This window comes from Triturus cristatus, chromosome 2_2, assembly GCF_964204655.1.
Source record: "Triturus cristatus chromosome 2_2, aTriCri1.1, whole genome shotgun sequence".
NCBI classification, from domain to species: Eukaryota; Metazoa; Chordata; class Amphibia; order Caudata; family Salamandridae; genus Triturus; species Triturus cristatus.
Genome location: NC_140582.1, coordinates 806,701,219 through 806,727,253, shown reverse-complemented (window position 1 = coordinate 806,727,253; position 26,035 = coordinate 806,701,219). Strand labels below are relative to the sequence as shown.

The following is a 26,035-nucleotide window of genomic DNA, read 5'->3' as shown; positions in this document are numbered from 1 at the left end:
CCCTGAGAGTCAAGTGCTGTTGTGGTGTACTTGCTCCGTCGTAGGCCAGGCGCTAGGACATCAATGGTAAATAGACTCACCCCCACCGTGGAGTCCCAGTGCGTGCCTTTGGACCTCGAACCTGCTCTGACAAAAACCCTGATCAAATTTCAGTTGCTGGTTTCATGCTATTTTGGTTAACAGTAGAGCAGCCAATAGAATGGATAGCACTGTATTTTATTTGAATAGTTTCTAGAAGAAAGGGGTCTTTGTGCCTTTTGCTGTGGTTCCCAGATTGCTTATTTTCGATTTTTGTTGAGCACACGCCAAGGACGTTCAGACATTAGCACGCTATGCTGTAAACACATGACTCTTATTGAAAAATTTCAGACATGTAAAAATGCATCTGATGAGTTGGCCTTTCAGAGACAAATCCTACACATCTGTGCGTGGGTATGACTTTAGTGAGGGAGATCTTATATTTTACTAATCTAGGCACGCATCCAAGTAATAAACATGCAGTTCTGAGTATATTTAAAGAGTAATAACATTTAGCTTTTAAACGCAAGCATAACTTAGAAACACTACCAATGTTTTGAAAAGACATCAAATCTGAGATACCTTTTGCCCATGCCACGACTAATCCTGAGGTGTATGGGATGAGAAACATATCATAAAAGGACACTTGGCAAATATATGCTGTAGGTCATATCTGACTGTTGAAACACACTGAGGACCCCCTTGCTTTCTTGCTTTTCTGCCTTGTCAGCAGTAGTAAATAACAGAAATTGTTATATTTGAGGGACAGGAGCTGTTTGAGTGGAGGATAATGTTTGGCCTCTACACTAACTTAATTTCCACATTGAGTGGGGGTGTGCATGCTTACTTTTAAAGCAGCAAATCACACAGAGAGTTTATTTTTTAATTCTTCTTAGAATGAGCCCATTTGTGTGTTTTTTCTTGGTGCTGCACTCACTGCCCACTAAGAGAGAATGCTGCAATACATTTTATTATATTGCTAGCAATTTTAAAAATAAATGTGAATTACTAGAGTGACGCCAAAATCAGGAGCAACCATCGACTTCACTCTAGTTGATTTAGATCTATTTCCACTCATCACAAATTTTCAAATAATAGAAAGAGCAGACAGCGACCATTATCCACAATCTTTTATATTAACTAATATTCGTGAAAAGCCCCGGCTAACTACTGGTCTCACACAGTTCACCAATTTGTACAATTTAAACCGATTAATATGGAATAATAATACTGTAGAGGCAATTATGGAGCATTGTTTGGTTTCACTGGCCGCCACCAATGCAACTTTACCAGGGATTGAGGCATGGGAGTCACTTATTATTAGCCTGAATAGTAAGTTCTCACAAAGCCCTAGAGATAAAACTTCAGCCGGAACAAATGGGTCAGCATGGTACACCCACGCCCTAAGGATAAAAAAAAGACAACTAAATAAAGCCCTCAGACAAACGCGAACTCACGGCCAACAACCTTCTCGGGAGGCTCTGATTACAATTAAACAAATGAGAAGCGATCTAAAAAAAGAGATTGGTGCAGCGAAATGCACATATAATGAACAACTTTGGACAAAAATGCTTCACGTCAGCTGACAACAAAACTCAAAAGAGTTTTGGGCCCAAATTAACGTCCTATTAAATGGAAAAAAACGGCATTATAACTCCGATATAACCGAGCATGCATGGAGAGCCCACATAGAGGCTACGTTTAACACCCCGAAAGCCCTCGGGACTATTGTAAAAAACGAGTCAGTGGCAGTGACACTTTTATTAGAGAGCATCGAATGGCGGAGACACCGAAACTAACCTCCCAGACCCCACTACTTGCAAACTAAATTTGAACGTTCGTAGTAACCCCCAAGTTAAACAACCTGAAGGTAAACATCAGCGAGGTCCACCTGAAACACTAGGGTCAGACCAATCAAGCCTTGACCCACAGATCACACAAAAACAAGTACTGTACGTCATAAAAAAACAAAGGTCTAATGGAGCGCCGGGACCAAACGGCCTGCCCAACGCCCTATTTAAAAAAGATCCTGTATTTTGGTCACCTCACTTATCATCACTGTTCGCTAATATTTTGGAATCTCACTCAATCCCAGACTCTTGGCGAGGAAGCATAATACACCCAATACTTAAATCAGGGGCTCAAATCCCTCCAATTATAGGCTAATAGCCCTCATTGATGTTGAGGCAAAAATTTACGACGCAAATCTGCTGAAAGATCTGGAGGATTGGGTTGATAGCATCAAATTGATCCCTAACACACAAACAGGCTTCCGAGCTGGAATGGGTAAATTAACAAATGTATCTGCCGTTACGCTATTGGCCAACCAAGCCATCGCCAACTCCAAAGTCCTGTATGCATGTTTTGTGGACCTCAAGGCAGCCTTTGACAAGGTCCCCAGACAAGAGCTGTGGGCAAAAATGATATCTTGGGGAGCTCCTACAAACCTATTGAACGCAATCATTAACCTCTACTCCAAAACATGGGTTCAAATAAAAATGGGAGATGGTCGAACTTTAACAAACAAAATCACCACTACCAACGGCCTAAAACAGGGCTGCGTCCTAGCCCCCAGTTTATTTAACATATACACAGCCGATTTAGATAATAACTTACGCCTGATATTAGGGGACCCCCCAAAATTGGGGGACGTGAGAATAGCATGTCTGCAATATGCCGATGACATTGTGCTGCTATCCCAAACGCCCCGCGGCCTTCAACGTTTGATAAATCAATTAGTGTATACACAGTTTCAAACCAATTAGACATAAACTTTAAAAAAACAAAGGTTATGTGTTTTGTGAACCCGCAAAAAAAGATACCAAACTTCAAATGGACAATCAAAAGTAATTGCTTGGACCAGGAGGGAACATATAAATATTTGGGAATAATTTTGGATTGTCCACTTAATTATAAGCAACACTTAGAACAGCGGAAAACAAAAGCCAAACAGTTATTATTTGCATTTAAAACCCTGCAAAACAAACTCAGCGACTGCTCGACGTCCCATCTGTTAAAGGTTGTGGCGGCAAAATTCTTACCTTCGATCACGTATGTCTCAGAACTCCTGAACACAAAGGACGCAACAAAACTGAACATTGCCCAAATTAGTCTCTTCAAAAAATTGTTTAAAATTCCGTGCCACATCTCTCAAGCCCGGATCAGATTAGAATTTGGGTTAAAAAATCAGATCCCGTCAAGACAAGGAGGGCTGGTAAAATATTATTGGAGAATGCGGGCAGCAGAGGAAGAGTCTTTGGCACATTATTGTTGGCTGGAGGTTGAAAGGAAATCTAGACTGAGCAACTCTGTTTATCCATCCTTAAGGAAATCGATCAAAGCTTTAAAGCTAGAGGAAGCTTGGCACACAATCCCATCCTACCCGGAGTTCAAACGTACAGTTAATAAAATGATCAAACTGACATCTCAGGAAATGGATAAAGCGTCATTGACTACTAAAACCAATGCATGGATCGTGTTGCCAACATACAAATCGTTAAAGCCCCAACCATACCTGCTGGACCATTTCGCAAAACGTATGAAGCAACAGCTGATTTTACTGAGAATGGGAGTTTATCCAACTAAAGACCTAATCCCAAAATGGAAACGGATTTGGCCCTCAATGGATTGCCGCCTATGTGGTCAAGGAGATGACCACTTACTTTGTATTTGTCCAGCATTATTACTCAAACGAAAAGACCTGTTGCAGCCAACAATGAAAAGAGATCAAATAAGGACTTGCAGATCAGCCGTTATAAAATGCCTAGGAGGCTCGACAACACAATTGGCATGCAAAGCAATAACGTTTTTAAGTCTAGCTGCAAATGAACTTGAAAAGAGTGATAGAGAATCTGAATCGGCAAATTAAGTAAAGTGATTAAGTGTAGCTAATCAATTTGTAGTCTACTTATAAAATAATGTACTTAACAGCCTGATTCTAAATTACAAGATAGAAGGTATCAATGCACTCCGTTTAAATTTTTTTTTTTTAAAAAGAGGTTTTATCATACATTTTTATGGAATTTATTAATTACTCTGTATCTTGCTTGTGAATTTTAAGTGTTTTAGCGGTTATGCTGCTCTTTTATGATTTAAATTAAATCAATAAAGTATATTTTCATCAATAAATTGTGAAAATAAATGTAGTCCCCATTTTTTTTTAGGCAAATAACATTGATTTAATTTTTATGGTGTGCTCCCTGTTCTTTGGCATAAATGTTATTTTTTCTGACATCACGATATGCTGGTGTGTAAGTAATGTTTTCTCTATCTGTCTAACCTACAGAATAACACATGCGACGAAAATTTGAACCAGTGCTGTGAACTGATGGAACTCAGCTCGAAAGTTCAAGGGCAACTTATTTCAATTCTGAATGCAGTTTCTCGCGAAGGTGAGAAGGCAGTGGTCTTATTAGCTTTCTTTTGAGATGCGGAAATCCACAGTTTGTAAGGGGGTACATTAGATTTGGCAAATGTCGATCCAGTGTGTTAAGAGCTGGCTTGTAAAAGCACAGACAAGATGGTTTTGCATGAGGGACTTATTGGGAAATGCTCTTAGTCTCTTAGAGTTAGAGCAGTATTTTAATATTTCTTTTTGAAAAATGTATCGCATCGACACACACAGGGGAAAACAGAATTATTATACAATACAAGACACCAAAAGAACACAGTAGTAGTATATGATTTATACAGTACCGCCCACCTCTCCAGGCCTCAAGAGTTTCTGTAGATTTCCCTTTGAAGCCCCTCTTTCCTTGTCTTCCTCCTCTAGGCCCAGGGATGGGAAGAATGGTTCCTGCTACTCTGCATCTGTGAGTTATGGGCGGTAGCCACAGGATTAATTGCTAGGGTTTCCCATACCTGAGTAAGCCCACAGCCAAAGAGGAGAGTTATACAGTAGGTTAACCATCCCTGAACATCTACAGCACCCAAAGATTCGTCCCCCAGTTCATTGCAAGTACAGCACTGAAGGAGGGAATGTCGGGGTTTCTGAGGTACAGGAGTACCCCTATAGAGTGGTCTGGTGGCACACAATATCAACTTGGAGGTAGCACTAGTGCCATACTGTTGTCCTCCACCTTCTTGCCATCGTACGGTGGCTCAGTAATTCACTATTACTCCAATCTATAAACTTTCTGTAACAAAAGAATCTACATTATCCATTTTTCCTTTTTAAGTTTACTGGAAAGAGTGCCAATGATTAACCCCATGCACTATCACAAATAAACACAACAATGCTCTGTAGGTTGGTTTTCCAAAACACCAATCCGTAAACTGCAATTCATAAGAATTTTTAAACAAGATTTGTCTGTGGCTTTTGCCAGTCTGGCAATATTTGATATGCTTTTACAGACCTTCACGTTGCACCTGTTGAACAAAGTATCCTGTCAGCGCACTCAGCCTCACTTTAATAACTGTTTACAAATACGCACATCGCTTCTCCGAACAAACTCTAAGATCCTGATTATGAGTGGTCAGTGTTTTCCGACTCCTGTGGAAATCCCTGCGCAAAAAACTACCTGCAGACTCTAAGTTACAGATGTTCCATATGGCTAGAATTTAACACCTCGTCATAGGCAAGTGAAGCTTGTCATTCATCAACGCATCAGCAGGGATTTATTAGTATTCCCTAAATTCCCTCCAGGGCTGTCACACCTATTCAGTCTTCCAGGGACATCATCAGCCTTCAAACATCACTTTCTTGCCCCTATTCCAATTCATATCTTGTTTTCACTGCTCAAGTTTAGGTGGAATGCTAGCACTCCACAACCTAACCATACTAGGTTTGATAGTAGTGTTGGGTATGTAGGCAGAGTTTCCATCCATAATGCTCAGAATAAGGAGCTTTGGGTTCAGAGCATCTGTTAGTTCACACAATCAGTTTAGCGGTTTGACACATCCTCCCAGTAGAGCTTTAGCCAGGGAGAGTTGCAAATTATGTGGGTGAATGATCCTGTGGGTACGCAGCGTCTCAGGCATAGATCAAAGTGGCTCGTCTGATTCTCAGCATGTGTACCCGTAGGTACAGCTAACCCACTGCTCTTCAACATTAACTTGAGTACCCATGCCTTCAAGGCCCCCAGAAGATATTTTCTCGTATTATGTGGCTTAAGTAACATAACAAAGACAATTATTAAGCTACCTGAAGCCTTACAGGTCATCATTGTTGCTGGTCTGACATACATCAAGATGGAAGTTTCCTTCTAAAGGCTTAGGGCCTGATTTAGAGATAAGTCCTAAAGTATAATCCTTGAAGAAGGAGCTCACCATTGACCATTACTCTGATATTGAACCTTTTGGTTGAAATTACATTGCTGAGCAAATTTTGGAACCACTGAATTTCGAAGGATTCTGGTTTATAGACTTTGGCCATCCTTGCACTAGAAGTAGATATATGGCCTGAGGATAGACACAATAAAAATCATGCAGGGAGTGAAAATACAGCACACATACAATTCTAAAGGGAAATACTTTCGCTCATGAAAATCTACTCGTGTCATTTCTCCCATTGTGTGTAGTCCTACGTTGGCCAATGATCGGGAGAAAAGTCTTAGACTTAAATTGTTGGTTATTCATAGAGTCACAGGCAGAGGTTTGTATTAATGTGTGTAAGGGTAGGGAAAGCCACTCCTTGCATTCTAAACTGTAAACTGAATATATATGTATATTGTTTACTACTGAGGGTTAGAACAATGCATATGGCTCCTGCTCTAAGTCTTCAGTCTTTTTTGGTGTGCTTCCCAGGTTTATTTTTAATGTTAATTTTTGTATTTGTCTTTTGACCAGGCTCATGCACTACTGCAATGCAGGTGCTCCTAGAGGAACAGGGGACTCAAAATCATCGGCCAATTGCTACCCCTCTCATGCATAACTTAGTATTACACGCTAGATAATTTTAGCTATGTTTGAAGTTTAGAAGAGCAGTTTTTTTTAGCCTTTTAGTTTGTTTGAATTGTTTTTTCATTCTGTAATTAAATTCATGCTCCCGAATCGAGTGCAGTGGTGATGAATGTTAAAGGAGGGAATATATGTGCTGTTGCCTTGAACGGAAAGAGTAGTTACTGTTAGAAATCTTCAGGAGTGAGTTTTCAAAGTAACATCTTTGTATCATTGCTGCCTGTTCTACTTTAATTTGTTTTATGTAAAATAAAGACTTCTTGTTGGCCGAGCCGCACAAAGAAAATGTAGAATTATATCAGATGTGATGATTTTCGTGGAGAGTCTGGGTAACGTGTCACATGATTAATTTCATCATGGTCTTTAAAAAGACCTATTGTTGTTTGCTGTCTTGGCATTTGGTTAAGGACTCAATCTATATGCATAATATCTTTCTGGGACTAATCTTTACAACTTCCTAAGGTGAGTTGAAATTCTCTTGTCCCATCCTCCACATTTCCCATTAGATTTTCACCTGCTAAATATAATCAAAATTGCACTTGGTCTTCTGTAGTTTTATTCAAATCGGAATAAATAAAAACAATTTTCCTGTGCATACTTAGCTTCTAGTTTTTCAAGCCTGTTTGTAATGTGAATGAGCCTAGGTTTAGAAAAATATTCCTAGATTAAGCTAGTTCTGCTTGTTGCATCCAATCAAGGATATCTATTCAAACATATGTATTTCTATATTTCTATAGGTGGTCAGTATGCTGGAGTGGAAATACTAAAAAACCGATTCCTGCCACTTCTTGGCTCCTGTTTTGCTACACCATCCAGCATGATGTCTCCTGATACAAGTCTACTTAAAGTAAGCATTAAGTAGTTTAATATTATTCTGATTCAGTGCTTCACGATTATGATGTCTCAGCAATGGACAGAGCTATTTAATAAACATGCATTTCAGAGGTTTCGCATTATAGAACCTCTGCACATTTCCTTGAGTTGGATCTTGTTCTTGACCTAGGAGAAGCCTTACCTGAGAGGTATAATGTATCGAAGGGTGATTCACCTTGCCAAAAACCTGGAGAGCAGGAATACACTTCTCGTTGTGGATGGCGTGGTTCTTTACTTAAAAATTAACCTGTTTGTGGCGTTAGCTTAGACATCTTTGAACATACAATTGTATCCAATGTAACATTGTTGTAATCTACAGTTTTGCTGATCCTGCAGTCATCTTTGATTATTCTCATAAATTATATGAATTGTGCACTTCCATTTCACCATTTTCTACATTAATGACAAGGATTGTGGGCCAACCAAACAAAATATGGTCCACAGTCGTAGAGCCCAGGAGTAATCAGGGGTCTTCTATACATTTCAATGATTTATATGTATGTTGCTGCTGGAGCAGAGTCCAAGCACTGTTTAGTGAAACCTTTTTGTAGCTTTACGACTTGAGTTATTGGCTAGTTATTGTAAACATTTCTAAGATGTATTCTACTCCTGTTCAACCAATAATGCTATTGTGGAATTTTTTGAAATAATTACACATAATACATACTTGTTTTTATAGAAAATAAAACTCTGGTGATCTGATCCTCAAATACAGAAATTAGAAACAACAGTTATTCACATTTTCAATATTGTCCATGAAATGTTATAGGTCATAAAGTGTTATCACTTCATTAAGGAGTAAAAATGGCCCAGTAGCTAAAGCTACAGAATCGGGTTTTAACACAAAAAGAAACTGGAAAGCTTAATTAATGAATCTCACATTGTTTTGCTTTAAAACTGGTTTATGAAATATTTTTTGAGGTAATGTAAACTTATGGCACCTTAATGAAAGGTGTGTTAAATTATCTGTAAAAAGTCATACACACAGTGAAATCATTCTAACTGTCATTCCATTTTCCAAGGCAGAGGTGTGACGACATGAAATCTATCCTTCATTTATCAGGAAAAGCACGTGTCTTGTGGTTGGAAAAGAAACATTAAGCATACAATTAGTAATTACTACCTGAAGTTTAAAATTTATAGAGATGTGCTAATGAACTCTTTTTACTAATGAATTCTAAACCATTTCTAAAAACAGAGATGAAAAGATTTATTTCTAATTTGTGTTTTGAAGTATAAGGTCCTTCTCTGCCTGCCGTACAGTCTTCTAACACAGAATCTATATCATATTTCACAAGTTTTTACTTGATTTTCATTTTGGTTAGCTTTGCCCATGTGCCCTCAGAGTCCATTAGCTCTTTGCAGCACAATGCTACGATAGAGTCCTCTCTTTCTCTGGTCAGCTTCACTAGGAATATAACTTTTGAAACCTCAGCTTCTTTATTAATGGAGTGCTGCCATTTCTCCATGTGAAGTGCTTACTCGTGCACTACCTAAGCTCAGAGGCTGCTCCTCTGCTATGGTGGAGGAGCGTCCCCCCTGCCAGCAGCTTCAGAAGTTAAAAAATAAAGCGATAATAAACTTGTTTTATTTTTCAACTTCTACGTGCTGCGTCCTGGGGGCGGGGCCATCGCAGGGGTAGTCAGGAGAGGGAATGGTGGGCAGCACTGCTATCAGTGCGCATGTGGGCTTGGCCGATTGTTTTAGGACGGCCAAATCCACTTGTGCACTGAGCTGTTTCCAACCAGAGCTGCGTTGCCGGGTTGGAGACAGCAGGCAGAGGCTCTCAGTCTCCTTGGGAGCACAAATCATCGGCGCTCAGGCCAATCCTGAAGTTGCTCTCATGCATGAGAGCAGCTTCAGGATTGGCCGCAGGGGAGGCTTTGAACCTCTGCCTGCAGTGGAGCCACGAGAGGCGAGAAGACAGGTGATGCGGAGGACTGCTGGTAGCAGATAAGTTCTTTTTTTTGTTCATCACAAAATGAGCCGCTCCCAGTTATGTGACCAAGGTGCTCAAAAAGTTACTTTGTGAGTGTGGACATCTCACAAAAAGTGTAGGACTGGTTTCACACACCACCTGGTGTCGTGCTTCATCATCGGCCAGTCCTCGCCCTCTAAAAACAAGGTTTGATAGAGGGCGGGCATACACCTGACGACAGGGATGCACTTCTAAATTAAGTGGGGGTCCATATAGAGTGAGTGAGGTTAAAAACCATTACAGTTACTGTTGGACTTGGCCCTTCTGGCAGGTTCACCCCTGAACTTTTTGCTTTTTATTGGTGACTTGGTGTGGTGATTTTTTTGGTTTCTGCGCACTTTCCCTGTGTCCCAGGGTAAAGTGCGTGCGCGCTCTGAGTGCATGTGGTGAGATAGGCCTGCCCTCCCATAGGAATGCATGGGGAATGTATGTGTCCCTAGTAGTTCCTGATGCGTGGGGTGTGCAGGCCCGAGTTTGGTATGTGCGGACTCGTGTGATTCAATGCTGCGCGATGATGTGTGCGGCGTGCATGTACCTAGTGTGGAAGTGCCACTTCTAGAAGTGGGCACTTCGGTGTGCAGTGTAAAAAGTGTGCCTTGTCGCGTGATTGGCTGGCTGAGGTCATGTGATGGGCTAGGGATTCCCCAGAGTCAGGATGAGTCACCCAGTGGTGAATGGGGAGATCAGCAGCTAGATGGGGGGAGGAGTACACCTGGGTCCTGAATAGGGCAGGGTTTTACCCACACAATGCTGGCTCCGTCCCCTGTGGTGCGACTGATGACCCTAGCCCTGCCAGTGAATAGAGTGAGGGGCTGAGCACATCAAGGGTGCTCCCCAACCAGCTGCGACTGGTTTTCCCCCTCACCCTGAACCCAGAACAAAGGGAAAAGATGTATAAAAATGGGGCTGTGTCCCCACAGAGGTTGTTCACTTCCAGGATCCTGAGGGGGGCTGCCGCTGCTGGAGGCCAGGAGGAACCGCCACTTGGTACTGCCTTCCTGCCCTGGAGGGCCCAGTGAGCTGGCCCCTGGCCCAGCCTTGCCCCCTGCCCACCTTCCTAAGGACTTTGCTGGGCGTTGTGCTTATTTTCCCCTAAGCGCTGGGAGCGCTTTATTTGTATCCCTAAAGTGCCTGGGAGCTTCTATTGGCCTTTAGCGCTGAGAGCGCTTTCACTTTTTATCTCTAGCGCTGGGAGCGCTTTATTTGTGGCCAAGCAGCGCGGCGGTGCAATGATCAGCGAGGGAACCCCGACGTAGGGATTCCCTGCTATTTTCGCCATCTTCAAAGCGGGTGCCCACCCCGCATTGTGGTGCTTGCGGGAGCTTACCCCGCTTATTGGTAAATTAATATCCCTAGCGGGTGCCCACCCCGCCAGGGACCTTGCCGTATTGAATTTCATCCCCCCTCGCGGGTGCCCACCCCGTGTCACCGCGATCACAACTCACCGCCGCAGCCCAGGAAGTCAGGCAACGCTGACTGGGACGTGGGCGGGACTTTGAAGCAGGAAGCGACGAGAGCCCACCTCGCGCTCCTGCACTGGCCGGAGGAGAGAGGAATCCGGAAGCTCGGAGCCCAGCAGGCTCCGCTCCCCAAGTCCCGGGTCCCAGGAGGGGGCCCGGGCGAAAGGAAGAGCCGCGCCGCCGAGACCGGAGCAGCAGTCCCGGTGAGTGGGGGCCAAGTGGAGACCGAGCGCCTAACGCTCCAAGTACGGGGCGCCTCGCTGGAAGGGGGCAGCAGGGTGAAAGAGTCCCCCGTGTGGGACTCCGACGTCTAGGGGGCATTTTCCATTGATTTTGAGCCCTGAGAAGGCTCCAACCTGGGGCACTTTTCCTTTGGTGTCTCGAGTCCCTGAGAGGGACTCCAGCGAAGGAGCGCACATCTGTTTAGAGCGCCGTGCACGCTCCAACGACGGGGCACGTTGTGTCTGAGCCACGGAGGCTCTAGGGGGCATTTATTGATCGGAGCCTGCGAGGCTCAGGAGGGCATTCTTCTGATAGAGCCTGTGCGGCTCCAACACGTGGGCACATTGTTTTCAGAGCCCACGAGGCTCCAACGAAGGGGCAGAGTATTGGTTTAGAGGCCACGTGGTCCCTACGTCGCTTTGGGGGCATTAGACATGCCCAGAGCCTGGTGAGGCTCCGGCGTTGGCCCCATCATTTGTCTAGAGTGCCACATTTGTTTTAGAAGGCGCAGTGGTGCCCACGCTCACTTTCTCCAGCTGCCCAGCACTTAGTGGGCAGCTGCAACGTTTAGGTTGGGGCCTCTGTGTTTTAGCTTGCGCAGCTTGCGCAGCCGTGCCCTGACTTTTCTGGACGCAGGGCGTCCTTGCCCCGACAAGGCCAGTTGGCCTAGGGACTGCCACAGGTGGTGGCTAATGTGAGTTCTTGCGCAATTGTATTTTCCCTTGTGTTTGCACCGCTGAATGTATTTTTATGCGTCATGTGTATTATGCTTTCACCCCTACAGGTATTGTGATACTTAGGTGGTTGTTTGTTTTCTCCTAGTACAGGTGATGCTAGTGAGGTCCTAGTTCCCTGCGCGATATTCTCCTAAGGTGGTTAGGGTTGCGTAGGTGGTACTTACCTGATACCAGTAGTTACTGGTTGTGTGTTATATATGTTATTGTGTGCTATGTTCTAAAGTATTATTCCTAAGTTCTAAGAGTGCTAATTTCGGACAGTGGTCCATGTGGCCCTGTCCCCTGTACATATAATCCCTTGTAAATTCTGCCCGTGCCTGTTGGCACATTGTAAAGTGTGTGTTTTTATCTGATGTGTTGTGTATAATACAAAGGCTATTTTTATAGAATACCTTGTGTGGAGTTTCCTTTGTGGTGGGCCTTGGGTGTTGTTGCTGGGTGCGCGCGCAAACGCTTTACACATCGCCTCTGGGATAAGCCTGTCTGCTCGTGCCAAGCTACCAAGGGGGTGAGCAGGGGTTATCTTTGGCGTGTAACTCCCCAGCCCTGACTAGAGTGGTGGTTTCTGCCTGGCTTTGGCACAAGCCCTAGCCAACCAGAAATCCCATTTCTAACAGTTACAAAATTAATTTTAATGTGACAAGTAGCTGTATGGTACTAAAAACAAGTGAACGGTATGTTTGGGAATTTATTGTCCCCTTACCGTAATGGATGCGGTCTTGTCAGTGAGGGTGTGGATCCTGACTATCTTATAAAGAATATCGTGGGACACTACTATCGAGGCAAAATATTGAAAGGTAAGCATGTATAGTTTTTCTATATCTAACTCCACATCTGTGTACCTTAACAATATATATATACGGTCTAGGTATATAGATGTGCACTTAAGAATAGTAAATCTATACTTGCCTATATGCACTTAGATTTTGATATCTTGTCCCTCAATAATTTGGCTACGATATACTTGTGCCACAATAGTCTCGACTATTTATTCCAGAGCATAGTCATCTGGCCTTTTTCAAGCTATGTGGATCTTAGTTCAGGATTCCTTTGTAGAACACTTTAACAGGGGCCAGGGGAACGTTTGGACCACCTAGACCCACTAGTTTTATTAACAGACAACTACGATCGACTGATCTACATTTGTTTCATTGCAGGAATCATTAGGAAAAGACAGAAAAATAAGAGAGCTGGCCAGCAACCATGAGCAAGAGGTGCAGAAGCTGGAAACTCAGTTGCTGTCAACTCGCTTAGAACTGGGAGAGTTGAAAAAAGAGTAAGTAAATGGAAACCTGTTTTTCCAATAAAAATATTGCAGTTGCTTTAATGCTCTTTGATGTCTTCTTTTTTAGTTTTGATGTGACATTATTTTCATCTAGCAATCTGAGAATAAGCTTAAAAAACAGCTTTATCTCGTGATCATGTAGAGAGAGAGTCCTTTTTTAATGAATTGTGCCTATTGCTCTCTGGGTGCTCATGAGTCTTTTCTCTGAAAATGGCTTCCACTCCCCTGGCGATGGCCAAACCAAAAAACTTAAGAGATTGCTTCAAGGCAAGTATAGAAATATAGTCACACTTTCCCTGCCCTTAGTAGGCTCGGATGCCCATCTCTATGATTCGTCAGCTCTGTGGATGACAGGCCATTAGATTTTTATAAGTTACATCTTTTTATTGATTTAAAGGTAAAGAACAATAGCAGCCACCTACATTCAACAGCCGGTAGGGGTAATGGAACATTTGAAAAGAAGTAGAGAGAGAAAAACAAGCAGTATGGGTAGATAGAGAAGTTATAAGGAAAGGAGAGAAAAGATAGTTCTTCGACAGTTTAGTGAAATTTTCTCTCCAGAAGATAGAGTATGGCACACATACATGCCATGCATATCACTGACAGGCTTATCACGCAGATACTTGGACTGGCCCTGTGAGGCGAAGAACCCTCAGATACCATGGACAAGTTAGTTCATAAAATTCGGTCTCTAGGAATTCTATAGTGGAACCCCATGTCTTATTAAAGCGCAACAGCATACGTGTAATACCCATCAGCTTTTCCATTCCCATCACTTTCCATAATTTGTGCAGCCAATTCAATCTAGACTGCACACTCTCAGTACCCCATCTGGAGAGCAGGACCTGCTTGGCAGCCCCCAGGGTCAGAGTGATAGCTCTCCCTCGGCAAGATGTGAAAGGATAGGTCATTGCATTTGGCAGCCTCAATAATATGTAGCTAGGAAACCTACGTAAGTCCGTGTCATAGGTGTTGTCTATGTTGGACAGTACTGGCGCCCAGAGTTGCTGAATGTTTGGACATTGCCACAACACACGAGTAAGAGTGCCGTCCTGTCTGCAGCGATGCGAGCATTGTGAATCCCCCCTGTTTTCCAGCGGGCCACCCTAGCTAGGGTATAGTACCAGTATACCAGTAGGGAGCTATTTTAAGAAACATTTCCTTTCTGGCAATGCTACAAGAAGAAGCCTTGGCCATGTGTATAATGTCCTGTCACTCCTTAAGGGAGAATTTGCGCGTACATTCGGATTCCCATCTACGCTGCGCCGGGGGATTAACTGTATTTTAAGGTGGAAGGAGTATATATATACATAGCATCGTTTGTTCGTTTGGTGGTGATGAATCACGCTTCAAAATGTGTCAGTGGGCGGGCAGCTTGTGGGCGGATGTGGGGTTGCGAGACCCAGTGTCTCAGGGAAATGTATTTCCATAAGCCTCCGTGGGGAGGCCATAACCAGAGCAGAGTTGGGCAAAATCCATCACCTCTTCAGCATCAAAGAGGACTCCAATTCTTAAGGTATGGGTGATGTGCGTGTGGAGAGGTGGCGAGACTCTTGTACCCTATCCCACACTCCCATTGTGGCCCTAGTAAAAGTTTTAGGTAGCCGGGGTACTTTCCAAATATAGATTCCTACGACAGCTCGATCAATAAATCACCTATGCACCATCCGATCATATAGTGCAATTGGGCCGCCTGGTAGTATCTGTCTAGGTTTGGGATTCCCAGTCTGCCATCCTTCTCCTTTAGGTATGTCTGAGTGCAGGCAATACAGGCTTTCTTCCCACCCCATTTTAAGTCAACCAAGAGGTGTTGCAACTTCGCTAGGACTAGTGAGGGGGGAGCTGGAGTGGCAGAGTTTGCATCACATATAATATACGAGGGAATAAGGGCATTTTAACTGCTGCTAGTCTACCTAGCCATGATAGCGTATACCTTTTCCAGGTCGAGAGTTCTGAACTGGCGTTGGCAAGAAGAGTGAAGTAGTTCTCCTGTGGTGTACATTCGGTCATGGGGAAAACCTGTATGCCCAGGTACGTCTCTCCATTATTCAGCCAGGCAAAAGGGGACCTGTTCGCCAATAGTATCTGCTCATCCCTAGGGATAGTCATGCTGAGAGCTTGCATTTTCTGTAGGTTGATCTTAAAGCCCTATACCAGGCCAAAGATCCCCATCTCACGCAGGAGGGATGGCAATGAGGCGAACGGCAGAGTCAAGATGAGCGCAACATTATCAGTGTAGAGCGATATCTTATGTTTCCTGTCTCTCATGCAGATCCCTGTGATTAGGCTGTGGTGGCAAATTCATTCTGCGAATGGCTCCATATAGAGGGCAAATAACAGGGTAGACATGGGGCATTCCTGACGAGTTACCTGCAAGATCTTAAAGGGGCGGCACGAGATGCCGTTCACCCGTACCTTAGCCTTAGGCGCTGTATAGTTACATCTCACCCAGCGCCGGATTCTCTCTCCCGCTCCAAATCAAGTAAGGACCAGGTGTAGATAGGGCCAGCGCACTCGGTCAAAGGCTTTTTCAGCATTAACCGACAAAAGCAGGGCAGGTGTTTGAATGTGTTGGATCTTGTTAAGTAGGTGACAAAGTCGTTTGGTACCATCGCTGCAGCCCCTCTCCAGAATAAATTCAGATTGGTCAGGGTCTATAAGACCCTGCATGTAGGGCACCAGGCAAGAGGCTAGTACGCTAGTGAAGATTTTTAGGTCGACATTCAACAGTGATATGGGTCGGTACGAAGCACACCACACTGGATCCCGGCTCGGCTTTGGTATAACCACGATGGCAGCCATGCACGTAGAGGGGGCAAGGCTGCCAGATTCGCTGAATGAATTAAAGAGGCATGTGAGTAGTGGGGTGAGGACGGGGGCAAATATGTTTTTCAGAGTCGAAACTGTCCTCCCTGGGTGCCTTGCATATAGGGAGCTTTTGGATAGCTTGGAGCACCTCGTCAGGTCGTCCATATCCAATTTGGACACCTCCAGGTCGGATAGGGAGGCCACTGGGGACTGCACCACGTATTCCGCCGCAGCCTTGTCGTAAGGGATTCCGCAGAATACAGAGCGGAGTACAATCGTTCAAACTCACCGCAATGAGTTCATCAGTCAGCAGTTTCATTTCCTGCGGCCCCTCGATCCCCAGTACCCGGTGGAGGGCAGCCTGTGACCGGACCTGATGTGCCAGAAGCTTACCAGCCTTGTTACCCCCTTCCTAGTACCATTGTTTAGTGCTCAGGAGCAAGTACTTCGCACGATCTAGATCTAGTGCTTTCAACGGTTTCTGAGCCGCTGTAAGTTGGCTTCTAGTCTGGAGGGAGCCCATACGCTGGTGTACCCCTTCTAGTTCTTTAATCTTTCCCTCCAATTGCTCCCGTTTATCCTTCCTGTCTCTGTTCAGCCTGATAGCTATTGGGATAAAATGTCCTCAAATCACTGCTTTCAAAGTATCCCACAGCAGCGAGACGGGCGTAACACCCTCTTCGTTGGAGTCCAGGAAGGCTCGAATAGCTGTCTGAACCTCCTTTAAGTTAGATTAATACGTGAGCAATTTGTGGCTCAACCATATCCATTGGCGGTTTTGTCCCTCAGGTCAGTGCAGGGTAAGGGTAATAGGGGAATGGTCTGATAGTGCGCCTGCCCCAATCCCGGCCTCTGAGGTCGCTAGCGTGATTCGAGGAGATGTCAAGAAAAGGTCTATTTGGGCATTCGTCTGGTGTGTTGCAGAGAAGAATGTGTACTCTCTGCTGTTGAGGTTGCACCGGCGCCATACGTCATCCAGCCCCACCTCGGCCAACCACTCCTGCATGGAGTCAGAGAGCGCTCCCGTCTACCTCATCCTCTGCACCGAGCTATCCATTTGGGAGTCACCAATTATAATAAAATCCCCCTGATTCATATATCTTCATCCAGTTACTTCAATACGCTGCTTAGTGCAGTCTTGAGGAAGGTTTCCTGCACTTCATTCAGGACGTATATAGAAGCTAGAGTATATGTTTGGTTCCCAATCTCCACCCGCAGGACAAGCAATCTGCCGGGCACCTCTGCTTGCATCCCAAGACACTTTCCCCGGGAAATGTGTTACAACCAGAATGGCCACCCCTGCCCTTTTCCAGGGAGGAGAAGTACTGGAAGTCAAACCACCACGACTGAAGACGTTTCCAGTCAGCACGGAGCAGGTGCATTTCTTGTAACAAATAAATGTCACACTTGGAGTCTCTGAGAAGGGTAAGGAGTGCACGCTGCTTTGCCGGAGCATTGAGACCACATACATTGAGGCTCATTATGGTAAACCTAAGCGTAGCCATACTGGAAGGCAAAGTTATGTGTGTAAGGAGGGGGGAAGACCCCTGCTGGGTAGTCCAGGACCAAAGCACATATAAGCCACGCCTTAGCATAGAGGAGAAAGCTGTTGAGGTAAAGAAAAGTGGACCAGTCGAGGTCAGAGCAGGAAGACAATTCCAAGAGTGTCACATGGTGGGGATCCATACTGGACCCCATACCAAATAAGGCCAAGTAAACACCACAATGAGTACCCAGCAGAGACCCCCCAAAGTAGCACACTGAAGCAATAAAACGTAGCAAAATAAAAAAGGGGGTACACATGGGGGAGTATTAGGGTCCATCCTCAACAAAGCAAGTGTAAAGACCTCTATCGATATACATTGGGCAAAAAGCAGAGCCAAGCTGTGCATTGGCCACTCTGGGAGTTTGTATGCACGCAGCAAGCGGGATGACTGGGAGGAAAGAGAAAAAAAGCCAGAGAGATATAACAACTTTAAAAGAGTCAACAGTAGAAAACAGCAAAATGATTTACAAAAAAGGGTTTAGGATATAGTACCGCACTTATTTATATTATGGGAATTTTTGTTAACATGTGGTGTGTTGATCAAAGGAAACAGGACCCTTTTAGTTTCCTATGATGTGAAAAAAGCTTTCCACAACAAACATTTGCAAAGATAATTTGAGCCGCACACACTATACACAAGAAATCAGTTCCACCAAGCGAAGTCGTTCACACAATTCTTTATTCTTTAAATCTTTATTTTCTTCTCTTCACAGAAACCAACGCGTTTCGTCCTATTAAAGGACTTCTTCAGGGCTACAAGACATAGACAATACACAAGAATTTAAAAACTTATTTTTAAAATGATAATGTGCCTATAACCTTAATTGTTCACACACTATATGTACACATCCATAGCTCCTCTATTTACATATTTACATTGTTGTTCCTTGAACAAAACAGTCAATCAATTGTGAGGCCATGATCTTTCTATAAACTCAACTCCAAAGTTCAAATTTCCATTATGAAAACATGAGTTCAACAGCTCATATTTACAATATTAAGTAATTTCACATATGATTCATAACAAAAAGACAGTATGGGAAACTTATTGTGTAAGTACTGTCTTATGCTTAGGACATGATTATATATTTTATTCGTATATGCACATATATACATATTAACTAGTAACTATCTTATAAAAAATGGAAAAAGTTCATATACTTATGATCAACAACATTGGGAGAGCCGTTCATATGTTTATGATCGACAACATTGGGAGAAAAGCATACCTCGACAGACCTTTATAACAGTCGAATAATGCACAACCTTATATAACATCATTGTCTGAACAGCAAACTCACTTCAGTACCCATAGTGACACACCTAAATGGAATAAAAAGTATGTATGGTAAAGCAAGACATTGTATGGTTACCTCATCAGTCATCCGTCATGTTCCAATGAGTGTTCCCTCTTCTCAAATTGAGCAGACCTTATGGTCCTTCTTCTAGGAGATAATGAGATATTATAATCAATTAGCCACAATTCTATTTGTTACGCATCCTATTTCAAAGACTTACAGGCATCATACCCAGTGGGACCATACCTGTGTCCCTACGGTATTGAGATCGTCACTTTAAAGGACGCACTTGTCTTTTTGTACCCCTATGAGATTCCATTGATAAGAAGGCATCTTCAGGAGCTGCAAGATAGAATAAAGGTATGCTTGTACGTTGGTATATATGCAGAACTTAAGATATTCAATTAGCAATGATCCTATTTTTTCAATCTTTTTATTCATACAGAGCGTACCCTAAGTGTTCCGAAACAGAAAACCTGTCCATTTAATGGCAAGTTATTATTTCAAGGCTATATTTAATTTTAAGGGGCATCCTCCTTGGTCACAGAGCTTGCAATAAGAGGACCATTCTGTTACAGATTATCATATTGATTACAATACACAATAGTGGGCCAAGGATTTTTACAAGAACCACCTAACTTTCATCCTTCATAAGGGAGTACTACCAAGTCATCATGCGGCATCTAGGTTGCACTGTCATATCTCCTTGTGGCTTTAAACATCGAGACTTCATGTAAGGATCAAAACATTTCATCCAAACAGAATAATAATACAATCAAATCGTAATGTGTCAGTGGATCACAGCACCTTTCATCACATAGCCACTCCAGTCATTTATCATAAACATGATGCTTATCAAACGAAACGATGGATTTAACCCAGATCTCTTGACTGGGGGAGAATGTCTGCATTGCCAGCATTCCGTCCATCATTTGTTTGTTGTAACGCTTTTCGCCCTAAGTGGGATGGGTATTCCCAGACGTGGGACCCGTGCTCACTACGCCACTGGAGTCAAGCTATCCTGGCTGATGATGGCTGATAGCCAGAAACCGGTCCTAGGATGCTTGATTCCGGTCCAGGGAAGACATGGCTTGGCAGTTCGGGCTGGACTGTTCCCATGAGGCACAGGGTCAAGACTGATTTGCATATGGCCATGTCTAAACTGGGGTGGCGTAGTGGGCAAAAGAACGATGGATTTAACCCAGATCTCTTGACTGGGGGAGAATGTCTGCATTGTCAGCATTCCGTCCATCATTTGTTTGTTGTAACGCTTTTCGCCCTAAGTGGGATGGGTATTCCCAGACGTGGGACCCGTGCTCACTACGCCACTGGAGTCAAGCTATCCTGGCTGATGACGGCTGATAGCCAGAAACCGGTCCTACGATCCTTGATTCCGGTCCAGGGAAGACATGGCTTGGCAGTTCGGGCTGAACTGTTCCCATGAGGCACAGGGTCAAGACTGATTTGCATATGGCCATGTCTAAACTGGGGTGGCGTAGTGGGCAAAAGAACGATGGATTTAACCCAGATCTCTTGACTGGGGGAGAATGTCTGCATTGTCAGCATTCCGTCCATCATTTGTTTGTTGTAACGCTTTTCGCCCTAAGTGGGATGGGTATTCCCAGACGTGGGACCCGTGCTCACTACGCCACTGGAGTCAAGCTATCCTGGCTGATGACGGCTGATAGCCAGAAACCGGTCCTAGGATGCTTGATTCCGGTCCAGGGAAGACATGGCTTGGCAGTTCGGGCTGGACTGTTCCCATGAGGCACAGGGTCAAGACTGATTTGCATATGGCCATGTCTAAACTGGGGTGGCGTAGTGGGCAAAAGAACGATGGATTTAACCCAGATCTCTTGACTGGGGGAGAATGTCTGCATTGTCAGCATTCCGTCCATCATTTGTTTGTTGTAACGCTTTTCGCCCTAAGTGGGATGGGTATTCCCAGACGTGGGACCCGTGCTCACTACGCCACTGGAGTCAAGCTATCCTGGCTGATGACGGCTGATAGCCAGAAACCGGTCCTAGGATGCTTGATTCCAGTCCAGGGAAGACATGGCTTGGCAGTTCGGGCTGGACTGTTCCCATGAGGCACAGAGTCAAGACTGATTTGCATATGGCCATGTCTAAACTGGGGTGGCGTAGTGGGCAAAAGAACGATGGATTTAACCCAGATCTCTTGACTCGGGGAGAATGTCTGCATTGTCAGCATTCCGTCCATCATTTGTTTGTTGTAACGCTTTTCGCCCTAAGTGGGATGGGTATTCCCAGACTTGGGACCCGTGCTCACTACGCCACTGGAGTCAAGCTATCCTGGCTGATGACGGCTGATAGCCAGAAACTGGTCCTAGGATGCTTGATTCCGGTCCAGGGAAGACATGGCTTGGCAGTTCGGGCTGGACTGTTCCCATGAGGCACAGGGTCAAGACTGATTTGCATATGGCCATGTCTAAACTGGGGTGGCGTAGTGGGCAAAAGAACGATGGATTTAACCCAGATCTGTTGACTGGGGGAGAATGTCTGCATTGTCAGCATTCCGTCCATCATTTGTTTGTTGTAACGCTTTTCGCCCTAAGTGGGATGGGTATTCCCAGACGTGGGACCCGTGCTCACTACGCCACTGGAGTCAAGCTATCCTGGCTGATGACGGCTGATAGCCAGAAACCGGTCCTAGGATGCTTGATTCCGGTCCAGGGAAGACACGGCTTGGCAGTTCGGGCTGGACTGTTCCCATGAGGCACAGGGTCAAGACTGATTTGCATATGGCCATGGCTAAACTGGGGTGGCGTAGTGGGCAAAAGAACGATGGATTTAACCCAGATCTCTTGACTGGGAGAGAATGTCTGCATTGCCAGCATTCCGTCCATCATTTGTTTGTTGTAACGCTTTTCGCCCTAAGTGGGATGGGTATTCCCAGACGTGGGACCCGTGCTCACTACGCCACTGGAGTCAAGCTATCCTGGCTGATGACGGCTGATAGCCAGAAACCGGTCCTAGGATGCTTGATTCCGGTCCAGGGAAGACATGGCTTGGCAGTTCGGGCTGGACTGTTCCCATGAGGCACAGGTTCAAGACTGATTTGCATATGGCCATGTCTAAACTGGGGTGGCGTAGTGGGCAAAAGAACGATGGATTTAACCCAGATCTCTTGACTGGGGGAGAATGTCTGCATTGTCAGCATTCCGTCCATCATTTGTTTGTTGTAACGCTTATCAAACGAAAACGGCAGTTCCCCTAAACTTCTCTATTGTCTAGCACCAGTATTACATTTGACCCAATGCCTATTCTTTGGCCAAGAGAGTCCGAATGCACATTTCTATAGATGTTATCTTGGTCAGATGTGCCCCCAAACAGTCGCACAGTACTAGTATGTACGCTGCCATAACGGCAGCTACACATAATTACACATACGCCTTTCCATAATGGGACTCCTCCCAAAGCCACTCCTGCAAAGTTACAAGTCTTCGACCACAAGTGTACAAAAACAGATTTGTTATTAACTCCATCAAAAATTGCTACCGAGCGGTTGCGCGGCATGTCCATTAGCACTGCCATAGCTGCAGCCACACACAAATAGCGCATGTGCCTTTCGGCAGGGGGGCTCATCTCAAGCACGCTCCTGCCATAGTTAGTAATAGTGTGCAAAACAGATTTATTGTTATCTCCAACAAAAATTGCTACCGAGCGGTTGCGCGGCATATGCATTTAACACTGCCGTAGGTGCAGCCACACATAGTGTCAGTGTGAATGCATATGCAGCGCAATCGCTCTGTAGCAATTTTTGCACACAAGGGGTCGGCGCTGGCTTCACTCCTCTCGGCCGTGGACGGGCTACAGTGCAGCACCCCGGACCAAGTGCCGCTCCCACCTTGGGCCTCATCCCATGGGCGGCACGCGGCAGGCCCAATTACTCCAGGGCCCGAGGCCATCACCTTTCACCTCCGCGGCCAGGCCCGTGTTCACCGATCTTGTCAGGGTGCTCTCTGCGGTCCGGGATCTGGCGACCCAGGTCTCTAACACTGCACACAGGCCGTCCGCCGCATCAGGGTACATCTAATGCCACCTCCAGCGGCAGGCCAATGCCGGGCGAAGCTATGTGCGGCAGCCGTGATGCGCCTCCTGAGTCTCCGCCCCTCCTGCGTGCCTCACAGCTGCACAGAGGCCACTCTCAGCCTCGGGGTGCCAGATCCTGTATCTAATTTCAGTCTTGGGCAGCGGAGCTTCGTACTTGAGCTGTTACTCCGCCGCCATTAGAGTTGTATACTGGCAGTGGGCTGTGAAATGGCAAGTTTAGCAGAGCAGAAACACCTCATATTTATAATAGTGCTCCAGTTATGTCAAATCTAAATGATCCCCTTAATTCTGTGAGGGGGAGCAGTGGCCTTTAGGTGACGGGTTTAATTGTGGAAAAACATCTCATTACCTTTTCTCTGTGATTCCTGACTGCGAAAAGAGATGTACCTGTGAATGAATTATCTGTTTGCCAGCCTAGCCTTGCATCAAAACCTTACCCTGGGTTGCTGGGAAAGCATTTTATTACCATTGCACCTTCAAGAGTAGAACTGCTACTGTGAGGAGTTGCATGTGATTACAGTTGTGTGGCAACTCTGTCAAATGTGGGGAGTTTTGCTTCTTGTGTCTGTGATCGTAAGCTTCACCAAGTGGAAGGGTCCAGTGTACTGTAAAGTCCTGACAGCAAAATGTAGTTTGACAGCGTGGGAAGGCCCGTGGGCTACGGTATCCGAGAAAAAACAATATGTTTAGCTCCAGGGAATGAAGCCAGCTCAGCCAGCATAAAGTAATCGAGCAGGGCACACCCACCGTGGAGGTGAACAATGGGGCAAGAGCAACTCTCCCTGTGGCTGTCTGAGCCTCTGTAAATGCATAGATAATTACACGGCAGCAGAGGTACTGTGGTCATATTCTACTCTCTTAAAAGTCAGTGACTTTACAAGGTTTCTAGAAGGCAGTCTCGAAGTGATATTACCTGCTAGTCAGATTAGGGAATGAAAACAGCTTGTGTTATCTCTAACATAGGTTATTGAAATAGTCTATACAACTCTCGACTGCCTGTTAGAAATGGTGCAGTTAAATCAAAATATTTTGTCAAGAAAGTCACTTGGCTTAAAAAAGTTGATTAAACCACTGAAGCAAGAAAGAGTCTTCCCTCGCTTCCTTTACAGCTACAAGTGATTTTCAAAACAGCCTGCCTGATGTACAGGTTTTTTTTTTTTACAATCCAACTACGCCCTATTTTTCAGAACATATTGCCAGCCATTCTAGCATTGGTCTCTGCTCTTTAGCCCGAGGTTCCATGGATCAAGTGAGCAAGGGTTGGTAGTCAAGCCATCACATATCTTGGGTCCAAACTCTTCACAAAGGATCTGAAAACTTATTTTCTGCTAAATGTCTGGTTGGTATAATGTCTTGGGTTGTTACTGTTGAGGGAACAGTGCTAAAATGGCCTTTGAAGTAAAGATGCACTTTATACATTTTAATTCCTATCTAATCTAAGACGGCAGTCTAAATGGCAACTCAAATTGAAGTGGAGCTACTGTTTTAAGAGAATACAAACCCCTATGCAGACACCACCACATTTCCCTTTGATTTAACTTCACCATCAACATTTGTACTCAACAGTTCTGTTATTAACATTAAAATACATCTTGATAATCCAGTTAATCCAATTTTTGAAGGAAGCTTTTGCTACTCATCCGATCCACAGACATGCAGGCCATCCATTGTTTGCTTTGAATTGATTTAATTTACTTCTTTGTTAGTTTCTATATTGATTTGTTCTGTTTTGAAATGATCTGTATTATAATCTGATGTCTGTTTGTAAACGTCCCCCTAAACTGTAAATGCGAGCTTTGGATCACCTCCGGATACTATATTATTGATGTACAAAGTCACCATTTTACGAACAGTCAAGCATTATATCTTGTTTTATTTCCAAAAATGACTAATAAAATCATTTGAAATAAAAAAAATATTTCTTGATATATATAATCTGACCTTTTAAGTTCTCAAACTTATTTGTTTTAAAACTCTTCAGAATTGTTGAGATATGTATCATTGAAACGTAGGTACATTTTTACTGAAATTTTAATAATCTGGCAGTTACAATTCACGGGAATGAAATTCCAATAAGTGTGAAAATGTGATAAAACTGTGTAGACCGAACTCGCCTGTTCGTCAGCTCACTCCCTCTTGAGAATGTATTCTGCATCAAATTTGATTGCGGCATAAATTGTTATTTAGGCCGCTTATTTTATTTGGGTGGGAGGAGACTTTATAACAAATTCAAATTATTGTGTTGTATTATTATGCAGCTTCGCATATGAATAAAGCATGGGGGACTGGCACTAGGATCAGCTATTTCCCCCATTAATGGAGCTTGTGGCTAGTGGACTACAGATTAGCGTGACAGACTTTTTCCATGCACCCCTCAAAATTACCATTTTGGCTTGATTTATCTGGATGGGCACTTTGCTGATTTTAAGAGTAGGCCCATCAGCAGTTTGTGGGTGTGGAAGGGTTTTGTGGCAGGTGCACACCTCTTAACCTTACAGCATCAGCTAGTAAAACCAATATACATTCCTCTTCGAAGTGTAGCCACTAGTCTGTAATCCTTTTTCACAAACACTAAGAGACAGATGTCCGACTGTTTTTTGCGGTTGCAAACGGGAAATCGGCCTATTTGCGACTGCAAAAAAGGGTGGTGGTATTTCCAAACACTATTTTGCGAGTTGGTGACTTGCAAAATAGTGTTTGTGAGTAGCTATTAGGAAGGGGCGTGCCAAGGGCGTCCCTTCCTAATAGCGAGTCAGAATGGTATGAACCATTATTTTGCGACCGCATTTGTGGTCGCAACACACTCGCAGTTTACCACCTACTTCAAGTAGGTGGTAAG

The 26,035-nt window shown here is 44.3% G+C and overlaps 1 protein-coding gene across 1 annotated transcript in view; it reads left to right on the top strand.

The window, feature by feature from the left end:
* Positions 1 to 26,035, top strand: part of SPATA18 (spermatogenesis associated 18) — a 168,452-nt gene that overhangs the window by 25,995 nt on the left and 116,422 nt on the right. The window contains exons 2-4 of the mRNA XM_085642107.1: positions 4,304 to 4,409; positions 7,653 to 7,762; positions 13,343 to 13,461. Of these exons, the coding sequence (XP_085498233.1) occupies positions 4,304 to 4,409; positions 7,653 to 7,762; positions 13,343 to 13,461 (335 nt within the window). The remainder of the gene's footprint in view (positions 1 to 4,303; positions 4,410 to 7,652; positions 7,763 to 13,342; positions 13,462 to 26,035) is intronic.